Here is an 18,013-nt window from a genome sequence, read left to right as displayed (position 1 = left end):
TTTAGCCAGAATGTCCTTATCTCGACAATAGGCAGAACACACAGTGTGTTTATAGGAGTGTTTGCCAGAGAGGAATGCTGGGAGAAAGGCTGGCACAGAGGAGGGCTCAGGTGCCCCAGCTCTAAGGAGCAAAGACAGAGAGAGCCCAACAGCAGGGGAGGCCACACAAAGGGTACAAACAGCACTGGTCATGGCTGAGAAGACCAAAGATGAGACCCAGCTGTGGAACGGCACTGTACTTCAGGATGCTTCGGTGAGTGAGCTCTGCCAGGGTGGAGGCAGTGTGAGACTGACCTTTCTTTCCTACCACAGGATTGGTCCTAATGTACCACCAGGACTTCAAGTAGAATGGAAATGGGGTGGCAGGGCCCTGTCTCCTCAGTGTTGGTGGTCTGAGGGGAACAGTCTCAGGAGCCAGGAGACCTCTGAGGTCACTTCCCCATGACAGCATGCTCCTGTGAATGACCGGGATTGATGTTTTCCAAATGACATTCCATCACAGAGCGTTGACCCATGTGACCGTCAGATCAAGAATCTCAGTGGTAGTCAAGAGACAGCGGAGAGGTAACAACAGATCGCTATGCTGCCATACTTATGTAGTAAGTTAGTCCTCGGTGTTGTTTCCTGAGAACCAGAGGGGAGAGAAGGCCAGGGGAAGCCCAAAGGTCTCTGTGTGAGGCTGAGAAGCTGCAGGGACAGACAGACCAACAGACAGAGAGACAGAGAGAAAGGGCAGGCAGCAGGAACAAATGCCAAGGAGGGGTTGAGGCATCGCTCTACCTTGTAGAGTTGAGGCTCTGCTTAGAGAAACCTCACTGAAAGGGCAGGGCTCACGGCTGGGAAGTCAGGTCATAAATCCCTCTGAGGGCCACTGTCCTCTTTCTCCTCTTCCTTCTTCCTTCCTCCTCCTCTGCCCCCACCTTCCTCTCTCTCTCTCTCTCTCTCTCTCTCTCTCTCTCTCTCTCTCTCTCTCTCTTTGTGTGTGTGTAACAGGAGGTTGAACCAAATGTTCTACAACTGAGCCATTCCCCCAGCCCACGATTTATTTTTTTCTCTTCTTACAAGAAAATATTTCTATGCCCACACGTTGGTTTCAGGCAGTTTACAAATACACTGACTGTGATCATGATCGCTTGTTGGGGAGTGTCAGGATTGTGTGCTTGCAATCTTATGGTCTGGGAGGGAGGCAGGGTGGACAGAGAGCAGCGAGGTGGCCAGGAAGTGGAGCTCCTAGGCCTCCTACCTCATTAACCGGAGAAGCGTTTGCTTGATAAATGGCCTTTGACTCAAGTTGTGGGCAAGCTTTGAAGCAGAGAAGATCTCCCCCCTCCCCCCAGCTTCTACACCCGGCCCACTTTTCTGGAGAGAAAGACCAGAACAGGATGGCCACGTCCAACAGGGACGCCTCAGTCCCCTGGTCTAGGGAAGACAGGATTGCCTGGGATTGACCAATCCTACTACCAGGAGCAACAGCTAACTCTGCTGTCAGAATTCCCCATGAGGCAGACAGAGTCTATGAGGAAATAACTCCTTCTACGTCTTTGATGCTCCCTTCCTGAGTAGGATATAAAATCAGGGGTGGGGGTGGGGGCTTTTGCCCTTCAGATTACAGCTAAAAAGGCAATGAGCTGTCAGAATTCTATATCCAAAAGTGTGCCTAGGTCCTGCCACCTACAAGTTCCTCCTGTGAGCTCCTACTGTTGTAGGTGCCCTGTGATGGCCCGCCTCTGACAACTGCAGGGCTGGGGGCAGGGGGGGGGGACAATGACACTGATATGCCCTGTGCCTCCATTCTTAAAAGTTGTCAGTCAAGCTAAAAACTGCCCAATGGTTTCCAGCCTCTCATCTCTGTATGCAAATTTAGAAAACTGAGCATTTCTTGAGGAGCTGGCTGGCTTCTGCTCCATGCCGTGGCCATCCATCTCCTTCTCTGCCCACCCAGCATCTCACTCTACAAAGAACTCACATAGTGGCCACACTGTCTTTCTACTCATATTCGAGTTAGGTCTTCACAGAGACTGGCACTGCCCATACTCAGTGATGGCCTGGAAGGAGGGAGGAGATCAGGGCTATCTCACAGGGAATTCTGGCACTGAGTACCAGGGCGCCAGGACCCATGGTCTACAGCCTCCTCACACTGCAAACAGGAACAGGGATAGGAAAGCCTGGACTCTTAGCAGAGGCAGATGAGATCGTGTCTGCAGGGGTCAACAGAGGGCCAGGTACGTGCCTTGGGCCAAAGACTTACCATATAGGTCCCCACCAGCCACCACCGTTTTCTGCACATTTCTCCCTTTTTGTGCCCTCTGGATTTTCCCACGTCTGTGTTTCTGACTCAGGAATGTAACCAGAAGTTAATACAAGGAGATGTTACACTGTAGCCCAGCAGGAGCCACACTAGTTACCTACAAATAAACCCGCTTTCACTTTTTTAGGGTGTCACCTGTCACAGATTCAAATGATGTTCTGACAGTCGTGCTGATTAATGTGTCAGCCGAATAGATATTTAAGGGTTTGAAAAATAGAGAGAATTTGTCAAAACCTCAGGAAGAGTCTAACAAATCCTTCCTGGGTGCCAAGGAAAATATTTTAAAATGGAACAGAAGTCATCCACAAGCCAGACAGGATATTTTTTTTTTCCTTTCGGAAGCTGAGTTGTCTGTGAGGCTCCTGGAAACCCAGACTCTCCGTGTGGGCGGGGTCAGTGGGCTTGAGTGAGTCAGAGTGGCGACCTGGGCACTAATCAACTGCATCCCTGTCTTCCACTCTGTCCTCTCTGTCTGTCTAAACCCCCAGGTCTTCACATTAGCGCAGTAACCTGAGAGCTCTCCTCCCTCAGTAGCCCCTCCACCCCTGAAGCCAATGGAAGAAACTTTGTATCAAGTACAAGTATCTAGGGACAAATTCCTAGTCCACGCAAGTAACTAAGGTCTCACCTAAAGATAACTGATTTGAAAACCAGAAACCCCAGGGACCCGGTATGTGGTGCTATGGTTCTGTCAGTATCATGACTGGCCTAGTATATGCTATGGATTTGATTCCCCAACACACACACACACACCCCAAAAGAGATCTCCAATATATTCCTACTTCAAAGAGATGAATTATATTACAGGGGAAAGGATGGTTGGCAGTCAGATCCTGGGCATCAAAGTGAGATGGGAGACATAAATTCTAGTGTTCTGAAGCACAGTGGGGTGACCATAGTTTATACCATTGCTATTATTATTTTTTAATAAAGATCAGAGGATGGAGCTGGAGCAATGCTCAAACATTAAGAGCACCTGAGAATACCTGGACCCCATTCCCATCACACACAGATGGTTCACAACTACCCATAACTCCAGGTCCAGAGGACCCAGTGACCTCTTTTGACCTCTGAGGGTGCCAGGTATGTGTGTGGCACACGCACATGCATGCAGACAAACAGTCATTCACACAAAATAAAATAAAAGTTTTACTTTCAAAGCAAAAGACTCGGAGAGAAAAATCTGATGGTTTCCGACACAAAGAAATAAGAACCCGGGAAGGCGCTCTCTGCACGTGACCTTTACATCTTGACTACATGTCTCCCAGCAGGGCCTCCAGGACAGCTTGTTCTCCTCGGAAAGTGACAACAGTCTGTATTTCACCTACAGTGGCCAGTCCAACACTCTGGAGGTCAGAGATCTCACCTACCAGGTAGGGGCACGTGCCTGGGTTCAGGGGAGAAGGGTGGGCAGCTAACAAAATGTTCAGGGGAAGGAAGGGTGAGTCCATTCTGTAGGTTCTCTAACCCCAAGGGTGAAGTTCAGACTGTCCTGGGCGCAAGCCCCACCTGCAGCTAGAGGTTTGGAAAAGGGTAGAGCCCCTCGTGAGGATGCTAATGTTCACTGTGAAGGCCTGTGGGGATGTCTCTGGTACTCATAACTTTAAAAGTTGAAATCCTTCTCTCTATATATCTAGATCTAGATCTAGATCTAGATATAGTGTGTGTGTACATTTATGCACATATATTTTTATGTTTGTAACATTATATGTTTATCATATACATAAAATATATGTGTGTTTGTATATACATACATACATATGATATAGCTATACAATATATGGCATATGTGAATGTATTATATATCTGTATTAGATGACAGATATCAAAGGGGCTGGGGAGATGGCTCACTCAGTAAAGATGGCTCACTCAGTAAAGTGCCTGAGCTCAGATTTCCAGAACCCACAGAAGACAATCTGGTCTGGGTGGCACAAGTCTGTGGTCCTAGAGTCTAGAGGATACTTCATGTCATTCAGCCTGGCTGAATCTGTAAGTTACAGGTTCAGCAAGAGACCAGGTCTCAAAAGTAAAGTAGAAAGTGCCATTTACCGCTGGGCTCTCAACACACATGTGCAAGGTGCATTTACACACACATGTGCATGTACATACCTGTAGAAAACACACATAGCAAACACACAGTGTTTGTGGAGACACACTTTTTGCCTGGCTTCCCTTGAAGTCCACATCTTGCAAACTACATAGTAATTATCAAAACTAGGAAATTAACAATATGCTCTTAAGTAAATGACAGTTTGTTGAGATTTCGTTCACTTAGATCTATCATCATCTATCTGTCATCTATCTACCTATCATCTAACATCTATGCATCCATCTATCATCTATTATCTAACATCTATCCATCCACCTATCATCTATATATTATCTAACATCTATCTATTATCTAACATCCATCTATCATCTATCAATCTATCATCTATCTATCTATCTATCTATCTATCTATCTATGTACCTACTTATGGTCTATTTTTATAAAATATGTTGTCCCATTGCTCATAAAACATGTAGAATGTGAAGGCCCTCATGAAGGCCCCCAGAATGCCTTTGTCAGAATGCAATGATTCCCCACCCCCCATTTTCCCAGGGGTAGACCACATGCTGCCCAAGTGGGGTGGTGAAAGTCAGAGTCCCAAGCCAGCCTTCTTGTGCCTCTGAGTCTAAACAAAGGAACGAGCCACTTTGTAACCTCTCTCTGCTCTGCCATGCACTATAAACGGTACGAGCTTGAGAGCATTCCTTAACTGCTTTGAACTGATCAGTAAAACAGACAATAGTGCCCACACCATATGTTTGCAATGAACAGTAGATGGATAATGATATAAAGTGATTATTGTAATGACTTGCAGCTGGTAAACACTTGCTGGGTTTTTTTTTTCTTTCTGATATTTCACATGCTTTCTGGTCACCCACCCTCTCAGCTCTAGACTTGAACAGGATGGTGGGGTCTCGCTGCCATGTTTGTTACGACTGTGGTGTGGGATGCCTCAAGGTCTCTTATGCATCAGTATCCATTGGGGTGTCTCCTGTGAGAGGAGTTATACAAAACGCAGTAGACACTGCTGAAGCCCTCTGAATGGTTCAGCTTCCCAAGGGCTCGCTAACCTCTCCCCACAGGTGGACATCGCCTCTCAGGTGCCTTGGTTTGAGCAGCTGGCTCAGTTCAAGATACCCTGGAGGTCTCACAGCAGCCAAGACTCCTGTGAGCTGGGCATCCGAAATCTAAGCTTCAAAGTGAGGAGTGGACAGATGCTGGCCATCATAGGGAGCTCAGGTACCAACAGAGGCTGTCAGGGGACAATGGCTTTTCTCCCCTACGGTTCAGAACAGCCTTCAGCCATGAATCTTGCGTGCAGAACCCTGGACTAACAAAGTAATATGGTAAAATGGCTTAGAGCATAGGTTCTCAGTCAGATAGACCTGGGTTCAAATGCCCCCTCCCTCACCCACCAACTCCTAGATCTTGCTGCTGTTGTGCCCCTGAGTGAGAGTTTAGTCCACCTGCAGCTCTGGCTATCATGCGGGCCTACAGTTCACACTGGACTAAGACGATACACAAGCAGCTTTAGAACGTGATGTTCTTTTCAGAGACTTCCCCAACCATGGGTGCCTGCACAGCCCGCGTCAGGTCATGGTTAGACAATGACTCGGCAGGGCCGAGCTGCCACTGCCCCCTCCACAGTCCTAGCATAACCTTCAACCGCCTGCCAAGAGGCAGATCCTTGAAGTGTCTCAGGCAGTCGCTGTCACAGGTCAAATCTGAAATTACAGAACCTTGCAGATGAGAGGGGCTTGGAGAATGGGGTTGGTTTCCCATATTGGATCCTGCCTCATACCTTTCCCGTCTGGAAGCATTTTAGGGAGAAGATTTTTAAATCATCTATCTAGTCCTCCATATTTCTAGAATGTTCTTTGTGAGAACACGCACACACACACACACACACACACACACACACACACACACACTTGACAGGTGAGAACACTAACTCCAAAAGAGTTGAGTGAGACTCCTAAGGGCAGGAATTTGCCTAGCGCCAGATCTTACACTTACATCTGATTATGAATCCCGGGATCCCTTTATGCAGGATTAGAGAACTTTATACTTTTTAGTTAATCATTTCCAGAAGGGAAAATTGCCCAACACTTTGAACATCTGTTCCAAACTTGCACACTCTTCTGATAGACTTGTTTACTGTCTAACCAAAGAGCAAATAAGCTACAAAACGTAACCGTACTTTGTAACTGAAACAACATGCATACTCATTCGGTCCCTGGCCCTGACCCTGCGATGCTGAGCTAAACAGGCAAAGGATATTTGGATTTATAATGTCTGATAGCTTGTCTCCTTGGATCTGTCTTTTCTGGGCACCTCGGCGACCTAGGAACCATTCAGCCATGATGCCGAATACTGTTGAATAAGTATCCATACGGCCCCCTGGCCAGCAGCACCCTGACTTTTAATTAGGAGAGTGAAGTTCCAAGAGGCAGAGCAGGATTTACACTGACTAACGTCCAGTTAGTCAGGGTTAGCTTTGCTTGGCTTCAAGATTACTTGACTGAAAATTTTGAAGCTTTTTTAGAAAGATTTAGTCATTATACGTCCTGTGATGTTAATTACTTTAAATACTATCACACAGGGAGAATATGAATATGCATAGTAGCCATTATAATAATTTTTAAAATTATTCTAAAACATTTGCTCCAAGTATTTAGCTTGTTCTGTAGAATCGGCCATACAAAAGGATTTCGAAGTTAATGAAATTCCTGGTGAGGAGACGGCGGCCACATTGCAAGGCTCTTGGGTGCCATGGCTCCTCAGAGAGTATTTGCCCAAATGCACCAGGCGCTCTTTGCTAGGCAGTCTGCCTCTAGCTTTTGGCCACAATTTTGTTTAGGAAATGTGATATTCCTGCCTTCTGACTGAGGATTCCTGGTACCTGCGGTGCTGGCACAGTTTCCAGCACTCACAAAGTCAGTGTCTGAGGCCGAACAGGCGCAGGGCTGGGGTCTCTCTCTGTCTCTCTCTCTCCTGAGTGGGGCATGCCTAGCAGGCAGCCCTGGATAGTAAACAAGGGGATTATATATGAAGGTCCTTGGGTTTGTGGACATGGCAGGCAGCATGTGACATATGGCAAGGAGAATTTGTCACAGACTGTCTATAGGCATATGTCTTGTTTACAAAAGGGGACAAGAGCTACTAATTCCAACAAACCCTACACAGTGGGGAAACCAACACCTTGCCTGGGAGACTCAAACAGACTCTTGTCTCCAGCTTGGAACACGGGAGGGTGTTCTCCAAGCATGAGGCGAGTTCACATCCACAGTTAAACTGGTTATAGGTGAGCCAGGTATGGTGGTGCCCACCTTTAATCCCAGTACTTGGGAGACAGGGGCAGGGGACAGGGCAACCTCAGTTGCATTTGAGCCAGCCTGGTCTATATGGTGAGTTTTAGGGCAGCCAGGGCTGGGTAGTGAGACCCTGTCACAAAACAACAAAATTAATTACAGGCGTGCTTTTGAAAACAAGATTCGGTGCTCGCTTCTCTGCATCAATAGGCATGAATATGATGTTCAGGAGTGGATAATGGGATAATGCTTGTTTGCAAGGCAGAAGAAAAAAGACACTGATTTTAAAAATGAGAGAAGGGTATAGATATTTGGAAGCCAATTATTTTTCCCAAAATAGGTTGTAAGTTTTTTTGTTTGTTTGGTTTGTTTTTCTGGGTTTTGGGTTTGGGTTTTGTTTTGTTTTTGGTTGGTTGGTTTTGGTTGGTTGGTTGGTTTTGGGGTTGTTTGTTTGTTTGTTTGTTTGAGATAGGGTTTCTCTTTGTAGCCCTTGCCATCCTGGAACTCACTCTGTAGACCACACTGGCCTCCAACTCAAAGGTTCCCCCTGCCTCCTGAATGCTGGCTGGGATTAAAGGCTAGTGTCACCACCAAATAGCTAAATTGTAGTTCTGAGTTCTTCAAAGACAGACTCTGAATGCTCCAAATTAGTCATTCCCACAAAGCCACCTCCGAGCCCAATGATGAATGAGATGCTGGCAAAGTGTTTTCAGCCAAAGAAATAGCTACTACACTTTGTAGTGTAATTAGCGCCAACTTGGGAGAAAGCCATTGGTTAGTGGTGGGAGAGGGACAGCAGCAGGCTTGTAGCAGTAAGGACTACAGCGTCTCCTATCTGAAACCTCTTTATCAGTGTGTCTGCTGGACTGTCCCACCCAAATCTAAGAACGGCGTTGGTTTCCCTGGAGTTTGGTGGCTTCTGAAGAGCAGTTCCGGAAGTAGTTGAGGGCAAGCCCGGCAGAAACTCTGCCCTCAGGGATATCTCTGGATTTGCAGGCTGCGGGAGAGCCTCACTACTTGACGTGATCACAGGCAGAGGCCACGGTGGCAAGATGAAATCAGGACAAATTTGGATAAACGGGCAACCCAGTACGCCTCAGCTGGTGAGGAAGTGCGTGGCGCATGTGCGGCAGCATGACCAACTGCTGCCCAACCTGACCGTCAGAGAGACCCTGACTTTCATTGCCCAGATGCGCCTGCCCAGGACCTTCTCCCAGGCCCAGCGTGACAAACGGGTAACCAGTTGGCTGGTTGGTGTCCCTGGTGTCTGAGACTTCCTTGGTTTGCCAGAAGACCCAGTCTAGCTGGGTAGTTAAACCAACCCACCCTACAAGCCAATGCTCTTAGCCCCAGGAGTTCCCTTCCCCCCCTCCCTTGTCAAGTGGGTGATAATGTGTGTGTGTTTATTTGTGTAAGGTTTTTCTGGTGCTTCGTGTGAGTGGGGAGCCAATTATCTGGTCTGATTCCCAGTCCACAATGTGTGCTCTTCAGGGCGAATCTGCTCAAAACCTGGGGTCACGGGAGGGGGGGGGGCGGGGGGAGCAGAGTGGGGGTCGCCAAACAATGCTGCTGGAAAATATAGTGGAGAAGCCTTCCTTTGCATTAAGTGAGAGTTTGTGCAGCCCCTGGATGCTTGTAACACTCCGCCTGTCCTCAGGTGGAAGACGTAATCGCCGAGCTGCGGCTGCGGCAGTGCGCCAACACCAGAGTGGGCAACACGTATGTACGTGGGGTGTCCGGGGGTGAGCGCCGAAGAGTGAGCATTGGGGTGCAACTCCTGTGGAACCCAGGTGAGGCCTGGGAACCTGAGGGGCGAGGACCTGAGCCTACAACCTGTCCGGCAGCGGCAGCGTGGTCATTGGGCTCCCTGTGCAATATCCCCAGGGATCCTTATTCTGGATGAACCTACCTCTGGCCTCGACAGCTTCACAGCCCACAACCTGGTGACAACCTTGTCCCGCCTGGCCAAAGGCAACAGGCTGGTGCTCATCTCCCTCCACCAGCCTCGCTCTGACATCTTCAGGCTATTTGACCTGGTCCTTCTGATGACATCTGGCACCCCTATCTACCTGGGGGCGGCGCAGCACATGGTGCAGTACTTCACATCCATTGGCCATCCTTGTCCTCGCTATAGCAACCCTGCCGACTACTACGGTGAGTGGTAAAGGCAGGGACCTGGAACCTGGTGCACAGACATTTGCTGACGCCCCCTCCAAACAAAAGAAAACAAAACAAGCACAAAATCCTTACTGAAAAGATCTAGGGGAGTCCCTGTTATGCATGCCCGGATGAGAGGGGGAGCTGGGACCAACTGGTAGCATGCAAAACGGGAAACTGGTCAGTTTGCCAGGGTCGAATGCAAGGCACTAGTACTGCAGTCTTCTGACAAACTGCCCCTCTGGACAGGACAGGAAGGGGTAGAAGACTGCAGATGGGTGAGCAGGTACATAATCCAGGAGATCTTGGATCCATGTGTGGTCTTTATTGCAGGCTGTAAGAATGTGTGTGTGTGTGTGTGTGTGCCTTTGTGCTCCACAGAGGCAGGTAGCATAGGTAGAGGGCCCAGGACAGGGCCAATGAGTATGTGAATATAGACTGCTAGATAGGTCACTGCCTTAACTTTGGGGGGGGGGGTCCCAGGTACTCACTCTTTCATGAAGAACACCATGAACCGCTTCATTCATGGGGAACGGTGGCCTTTTCAGGCCACTGCATATGAAACACCCATCAAGAGTGCTGAATGCTTGATCAGCCCAGATGCTGATCAAGTGGCCAGTGTACTGGAGCCTAGGAAAGCAGAAGCAGTAGCCGGTCTTCCAGGCGACCAGGAACCCCAGAAGCTTCCTAGGATAGCCAAGTGCTAACCTCCATGGTCTCTATCAAGTCAAGGTCAGGTCTGGTTTTGTAGATGAGCTGAGGAACCTCATCCCTGCCCTACTGTGTTCTAGAGCAACTGTGGGAGCAGGCCCAGGGCTCCCGTTGGTGAGCCTGGCTCTCAGCCTTGACTCTGGTCCATTCCACCCACACTGTCACCCCAGCATCCTTGGCTGTCCCAGGAGGAAAAGCTCCTGGCTCCTTTCCCTGCCCTTTGAACTCATGCCCTCAGTGAACTCCCATACAAGCCATCTTTCATGCTCAGGGTGACATCCTGACTTCCATGTGTCACACTCTGGTCAGTGTCCTCAGATAAGGGGGCAGAGGGCAGTCGCCAATCTGGCTACGAGGGGAAGTATGAATGAGCCTGCGAGGGCTGACCCAAGCCAAGTAACCGCGGCAGAAACAAAGACTTCTTTTCTGTCTTCCTTTGGATGGAGTAGGGGTAGAGTCCTTGTCTACCAGACCCAAGGCAGGTGGCTGTCACTAATAAGGGGTGCAGGAGCTGTTCGTGTGGGACACAGGGTGCCCAGCAAATGTAACATTTGAGCTACAGCCTGCACAGTGGGAGCCTGTGTGGTCCATAGCCCCTCCCTCCCTTGAACCTCTTCTCTTGTATCATGCAATGCATACAGATGAGGGAAAGCGATGGAGAGGACAGCCCAGCCATGCACAGTCCTGGAGTCTCCAGGGGATAGCACTGCCCGGGCTTTGACTGCTGGGCCTGGTGCTTTCTGTCACTGAGGGGGAGTTGGAGGGAGGGCAGAGCCCATTCTCAGCTGCACGATGGGACTGGCACATGCAGGGTGTGGCATCTTCTCAGATTCCCCCAGTCACCTGGTCCCCAGTTAGGTGGGCTGCCCTAGCCTCTCCTGGGGCAAAGCTTAGCATAGGTAGTGAGCACTGGATGTGGCTGGTGCCCAGCACCCTGGTCACTTGAAATTAGAGCCAGCATCTGCCTGTAACGACATATCTGGCTCTGAAGGCACCTGCCCACTTTAGGAATCTCTGTGGTGATGGGAACGGGGGTGGGGTGGGGTGGGTGGGGTGTGGTGGGACCCCTGCTGTTGCCTACTTTCTGATCTGTGGCCCTCTCAAGGCATCTGCATATGTGGTCAGATCAGCCAGAGCCAAGGACCAGGTCTCCGCCTTTCTGCTCTGACCATTGCATCATAGTCCCTTCTCGGAGGGTGGGACCAGGTTGACTATGGCCTTGTATCTTCTGCTTACAGTGGACTTGACCAGCATCGACAGACGCAGCAAAGAACGGGAGGTGGCCACTGTGGAGAAGGCACAGTCTCTTGCAGCCCTGTTCCTAGAAAAAGTGCAAGGCTTTGATGACTTTCTGTGGAAAGCTGAGGCAAAGGAACTCAACACAAGCACCCACCCAGTCAGGTACGGGAAGCCCACACCGATGGGAAGCTCCGGTGGTGCCCCCCGCCGCCAGCCTGATCACATAATTCACATACTGTTCCCAACAGCCTGACCCTTACACAGGACACTGACTGTGGGACTGCTGCTGAGCTGCCCGGGATGATACAGCAGTTTTCCACCCTGATCCGGTAAGTCTCCCTCCTTCCCTCCCTCTCTTCCTCCCTTCCACCTTTCCTCCCTCCTCCTCCTCCTCCTCCTCCTCCTCCTCCTCCTCCTCCTCTTCCTCCTCCTCCTCCTCCTCCTCCTCTTCCTCTTCCTCTTCCTCTTCCTCTTCCTCTTCCTCTTCCTCTTCCTCTTCCTCTTCTTCTTCTTCTTCTTCTTCTTCTTCTTCTTCTTCTTCTTCTTCTTCTTCTTCTTCTTCTTCTTCCTCTCTCTCTCTCTCTCTCTCTCTCTCTCTCTCTCTCTCTCTCTCTCTCTCTCTCTCGTCCCTGCCTCCTCTGCCTCTGGATATCAAAGCAAAGCATTCCCATTGGAGGGGAATCTAAGTGAAGGAGCAAGCAGTGAAATTGTTTAAAAGCTAGCACCCCTAGGACCAGCCAAGCCTTCCTGCGTCCCCCTGATGCTCTTATTCTCTAAACAAGAATAAAACTGCATCAGTGGCAAAGATCATGGAAATAGTCACATCAGACACTCAGACCCAGAAAGGGCAGATGCTGATTGAAGGCTCCATGCGCCTGCTGCACTCAGGCTTCCTGGGGTGTGCACACATGCAGAGGCCTGGGACCAGCTATTTACCCTAAGTGTCATGCCCCTGCCTCCTCTCTGATCTGAGCACTCTGGCTTGGTCATACTTCGTGTACCCTGGTCTGTTTGGATGGCCACCTTACTTGGAGGCTTTCTTTCAGTCGTCAGATTTCCAATGACTTCCGGGACCTGCCCACGCTGCTCATTCATGGGTCGGAAGCCTGCCTGATGTCCCTCATCATCGGCTTCCTTTACTACGGCCATGGGGCCAAGCAGCTCTCCTTCATGGACACAGCAGCCCTCCTCTTCATGATAGGGGCGCTCATTCCTTTCAATGTCATCCTGGATGTCGTCTCCAAATGTGAGTGTCACCTGCCCTTCTCACCAGACTGCGGGGCAGTGGGATGACCTTGCTGTGCTGCGCCACCCCAAGGATTCCGTGCCTCTGAGCTCCGTGCTTCTCCCGGCCCCTTGAGACAATGGCTTTATGGAGCCATTTCATCGTGATGGTATAATGAGTGCAGCAACCGTTTGAAAAAGTTTTCGCACGAATATCACCATACAGATTATGGGGTCTTTGCACTTCTTGTCCACGCAGGGTTTGTGCATGTCAGCAACTAGCTGCAGTATCTGGGGTACAGTGGTGTCCCTGTGCCTGTGGATTGCACAGCATGTGAACAAATTCAGAAAATAGAGCACTTTCTCCCCCAGTGCCAGGGATTGAACCCATAGCTTTGCGACGGGTGAGCAAGTGTCCTGCCACCAAGTAAGACGCCCAGCTTTATATCCTTGCTTTCAACGACATTACAGGAGATGCAGTGCAGCATCAGTAACACTGTAGACGACCATCACACATTCATTTCCTTCTCCTCCCCCATCTTTAGGTCACTCGGAGAGGTCAATGCTGTACTATGAGCTGGAAGATGGGCTGTACACTGCTGGTCCTTATTTCTTTGCCAAGGTCAGGGCTGGGAGCAAGGGTCGGAGGGCACTGCACACATCGCAGGAAAGAGTTTTACAGAACTGCTCAGCCGTGCAGTCTCTAGAAGAGGTTCAGAGACTTGCTAGTCATTAAACTGTCCCGAGAGGCCAGGGCTGTGAGGCAGAAATGATACTTTTGTGGGCATCCAGAACTAAGAGAGGAAGAAGCAGGAGACACCAGGGAGTGCTTGTGTCCCTGAGCAGCCTGGCAAGTGTTACCAGGATGAGGCTCAGGAGGTTATGAGACTCTTATAAAGCCACACAGCCACTAGGTCTGGGTGGGCAGGGTGGCCATCAGGCTGGGTGGTAGCAGAGCGTATACCAGCCGCCTTCAGGGAGCACAGCTCTGGAGCGCGCCTGCAACGGCAGCTTGGTGAAAGGTCAGGGTCAGAGGTCTTCCCTGGCACCCCCTCATCGAGAAGAACCATGGACATCCTAGGTGTTGTCACTCTTTAAAACGTCTTCAGATAACAGCAAACGCCGGTGTTGGCTCCATAGCTTAGTGAAGCTGTGCTTTGCAGATCCTAGGAGAATTGCCGGAGCACTGTGCCTACGTCATCATCTATGCGATGCCCATCTACTGGCTGACAAACCTGCGGCCCGTGCCCGAGCTCTTCCTTCTGCACTTCCTGCTCGTGTGGTTAGTGGTCTTCTGCTGCAGGACCATGGCCCTGGCTGCCTCTGCCATGCTGCCCACCTTCCACATGTCCTCCTTCTTCTGCAATGCCCTCTACAACTCCTTCTACCTTACCGCCGGCTTCATGATAAACTTGGACAACCTGTGGATAGGTGAGGCCTGCTGCCCCGCCCCCCCCCCCTTAGCCAAGCATCTGTAGGCCTCTGTGGCTGCTTAAGTCTACACCAGTTAGGTCTCTCCAGGCCTTTGCCAGATGCACAGCAGGCTATGGCCCAGAGGTCACCTGACTCCCCCACCACATTCGCCAGTGAGCCAGGCCCGAGTGCTCCCTCGGTTTCAATCCGACCCCTCCCTCATCGTTGAACCCAGAGCTACCATAACCATCTGGTCTCTCCGTGGCCTTTGCAATGTTTACCTATGCCGGGCAAACTTTCTTGGGAACAAGCTCTTGTTCAAAGCCTCTCAGAGCTGCTAGTTCCCAATGCCCCCCAACCCCCAGCTCTTGTAAAGCTTCCAGTACCTTCTCACTGTGGAGCCCACTAGGCTGTTTTCTGTATACACCGTTTCCCGGCTTTGATACCCTCTCCTCAGCCAGCCTTTGCTGACATCTGACATTTACAGCTTTCTCCTCTCCCAGCAGAGTGCTCCCCAGGGTCAGGGTCCTCCTCTCCCAGCAGAGTGCTCCCCGGGGTCAGGGTCCTCCTCTCCCAGCAGAGTGCTCCCCGGGGTCAGGGTCCTCCTCTCCCAGCAGAGTGCTCCCCGGGGCCAGGGTCCTCCTCTCCCAGCAGAGTGCTCCCCGGGGTCAGGGTCCTCCTCTCCCAGCAGAGTGCTCCCCGGGGTCAGGGTCCTCCTCTCCCAGCAGAGTGCTCCCCAGGGCCAGGGTCTCTGGTGTGGTGTTATCTGAGTATCCTGTGAAGCTGGGCACATGCAGCATTAATGAAATGACTGTCCAGAGTAAGTAGCAATCCGACATGTAGGTCCCCTGTTCTTGGCCCTCTCAGCATAGGGTCCCCAGTCACAGCTGTTACTCCTTGTCTCTTTTGCTCCTTGGTCCTTAGAGGACTCTTCCGGCCACAGCTAGCATGAGTCCTCTCTCCAGAGGAGCAGAGAGCATGTGAGTAACATAGCTCTTGCTGTCTTCAGTGCCTGCATGGATCTCCAAGGTGTCGTTCCTCCGGTGGTGCTTCTCGGGGCTGATGCAGATTCAATTTAATGGACACCTTTACACCACGCAAGTCGGCAACTTCACCTTCTCCATCCTCGGAGACACGGTATGTAGCAATGGCTGGGAGTTCTAAATTCAAGTGCTACTCTGGGGACAGCGTCCTTGGGCGCTCACCAAATGTCTGTCCGCAGATGGTCAGTGCCATGGACCTGAACTCACATCCACTCTATGCGATCTACCTCATTGTCATCAGCATCAGCTACGGCTTCCTGTTCCTGTACTATCTGTCCTTGAAACTCATCAAACAGAAGTCAATTCAAGACTGGTGACACTCAGCTTTGCTCTCACTGGCGGGACCCTTCCCCCACCCCCCACCCCCCGGGGCTTGCCACCCCGAGGAGGAGCCGGACTGGGGACAAGGCTCACACACATCTCTCAGGCAGCAGCCACATCTTAGTGCTGCAGTGGCACAGGTCAGCCACAGGATGGCAGTAGAATAAAGACAGTTGAGAGGTGTTTCTGCTCCCAGGCCCGGGCTTGTGATGGGAGAGAGAGAAACAGGTACGTTGCTCATGCATTTTATATCTTTATATAAACAACCCAGTATGGAATGGGAACCAATTATATATGAATTAAGTAGCTAGGCTATGCAGAAATTTCTGGAATCCTGAGAGGATAGCGGTTTATAGCAAAGTGTTTAGCTTTCTCTTCTACTATTCTCACACTGTTAAGCCACTCCCAATACAAAGGGCGACCTAAAACAAACTAGCAAAATGTTTTTCGCTTATCTCTGCGTGGATCCATGGACTCCAACCCCCAAAGTTGGACAGCTGAGAGTTAATTGAGCATCTACTCAACGGGTACGGTATAAAATATGATGTGTGGCTATTGTCATTTATTCTTGGAGCAACCCACTGATGTGAGCAGCATCCTGTTATTCCGGTGAGGACACGGTGGCAAAGACAAATCCAGTTGTCTCAGCTTACAAAGTGTTTTGTGATAGAATCAAAAAGACCTTTGGGCTTTACAGAGCAAAACGCCAGGCCTGAGATGCCTCTAGAAACAGTTTGCGGAGTCTGTGTGAGCTCAGCCAGGCCTCAGAGTTGCATCCGCCTAGCCAGGGCTCGGGATCGGCTTTCACAGTGGCCAGAGGATGCGCTGCTTGCTGCACATCCAGATTGCTTGCTTCATGCCTGTGTCAAGGAACACCTCCCCGCCCCCCTCCCCCCCCCCCCACCCAAAGCACGGAGCTGGGAGGGGCTTGCTCCCAGAGGAAAACAAGTCTGGAATGAAAAGGACCAGGGGGGAGGGTGTTTGAGGACAGGAGAGGTGTTCTCCACTGGTTCTCCAGGTCCTGACTGTCCATGACGTCAGTGAATGCTGATGAGGTAGGCAAAATCCCAGGCCTGCCCAGATCCATGGACTCAGCATCCTGTATTCAGGCCCCAGTGTGAGCAGCAGCCCCACAGCACCCACTGGCCTCAGGGACTCCACACAGCCCTGTCGCATAGATATCACGCAAGAGCCACAGGGCCCTCATTCGGAGCAGAGTCAAAAGCACCCTCTGATTGCTTCTTTCAGTTTGGAAGAGCTAGCTCTTCAGTGCCCACTGACTTTCTAGGGTAGCTTTTAATTTGGATTTATCTGGGGCATTTCTCAATTAAATCCAGGCTGGGTCAGAATATCCAGGAATGAAATTGGTTTTTCCCTAGTGTGTCCCATCAGGCGGCACACGGTTCCCAGTTGTTGCGTGCTGTTGACTTTGATTGCCTGACAGAAGGCATGTCTGCTGGACCCCTCCACGTTCCTCGGTTCCCTCTTTTCATAATTAATAAAGCTTTTGGATGCCATGCCTGGAGACCATGACTTGTTCATTCTTCCTGAGTTAGTGCTATAAATTATATACTCGTGGAGTCCCATTTTAATTTAGCAAGCTGTAATCCATTGCCATAGTTAGCTTGGGTACTCAGATTGTCCCTGATTTAGCCAGTGAAATACTCAAGCTGGCTTCCATATCTTTTTTTTGTGTGTGTGTGTGTGTGTGTGTGTGTGGCTTTTTTGGAGACAGGGTTTCTCTGTGTATCCTTGGCTGTCCTGAAACTCACTCTGTAGACCAGGCTGGCCTTGAACTCAGAAATCCGCCTGCCTCTGCCTCCCGAGTGCTGGGATTAAAGGCGTGCGCCACCACTGCCTGGCTCTATCTTCTTAATCATGTTCCTTTCAGTCACTGGGAACTCTAACAAAACAAAGTCATTGGGGATTGGGGATCGTCTCGATTTTCCAAGCTCAGCCCTGGGGTTGGATGCTTCTCTGTAGAAACCTGACTTTTTAGTGGGGAAAGATAGATAGGAGCCCAGATGTGAATGAGTCTGCTCTGCTGCTGTGCATCGCTACTTCAGGACTCTCAGTGGACAGTGAGTGAACACGTGTGCAAATGTGCGTGTGTGTACTCAGTCTTAACTGCATATGTGTTCATGTGCATACGCCATAGTTCATCCAGCACTCGCTCTAACAGCTCTGTCTTCCCCAGTCTGTGCATGGGAGACACCTGGGTTCTGGGTCTGTCCCT

The 18,013-nt window shown here is 50.4% G+C and overlaps 1 protein-coding gene across 3 annotated transcripts; it reads left to right on the top strand.

The window, feature by feature from the left end:
* The first annotated feature begins 9 nt into the window (after positions 1-9).
* Positions 10-17,294, top strand: Abcg8 (ATP binding cassette subfamily G member 8). Of its 3 annotated transcripts, none has more exons than XM_021149104.3 (13): positions 10-253; positions 3,580-3,681; positions 5,441-5,597; positions 8,666-8,904; positions 9,327-9,459; positions 9,554-9,823; positions 11,776-11,938; positions 12,025-12,105; positions 12,823-13,022; positions 13,546-13,622; positions 14,164-14,431; positions 15,423-15,550; positions 15,636-17,294. In XM_021149104.3, the coding sequence occupies exons 1-13, from the start codon at positions 191-193 to the stop codon at positions 15,771-15,773; spliced, it is 2,019 nt and encodes a 672-aa protein (XP_021004763.1). In that variant the 5' UTR covers positions 10-190; the 3' UTR covers positions 15,774-17,294. The 3 variants fall into 3 exon arrangements, with proteins under 3 accessions (XP_021004763.1, XP_021004762.1, XP_021004765.2); XM_021149103.3 differs by having other exon boundaries at positions 3,577-3,681; XM_021149106.3 differs by lacking the exon at positions 10-253 and adding an exon at positions 346-599 and having other exon boundaries at positions 3,577-3,681.
* Positions 17,295-18,013: the final 719 nt, after the last annotated feature.

This window comes from Mus caroli, unplaced genomic scaffold (genome assembly GCF_978045245.1).
Source record: "Mus caroli unplaced genomic scaffold, Mus_caroli_1 scaffold_18, whole genome shotgun sequence".
NCBI classification, from domain to species: Eukaryota; Metazoa; Chordata; class Mammalia; order Rodentia; family Muridae; genus Mus; species Mus caroli.
Note: the sequence above shows the minus strand (reverse complement) of the source record. Positions and strands in the feature narration are given on the sequence as shown.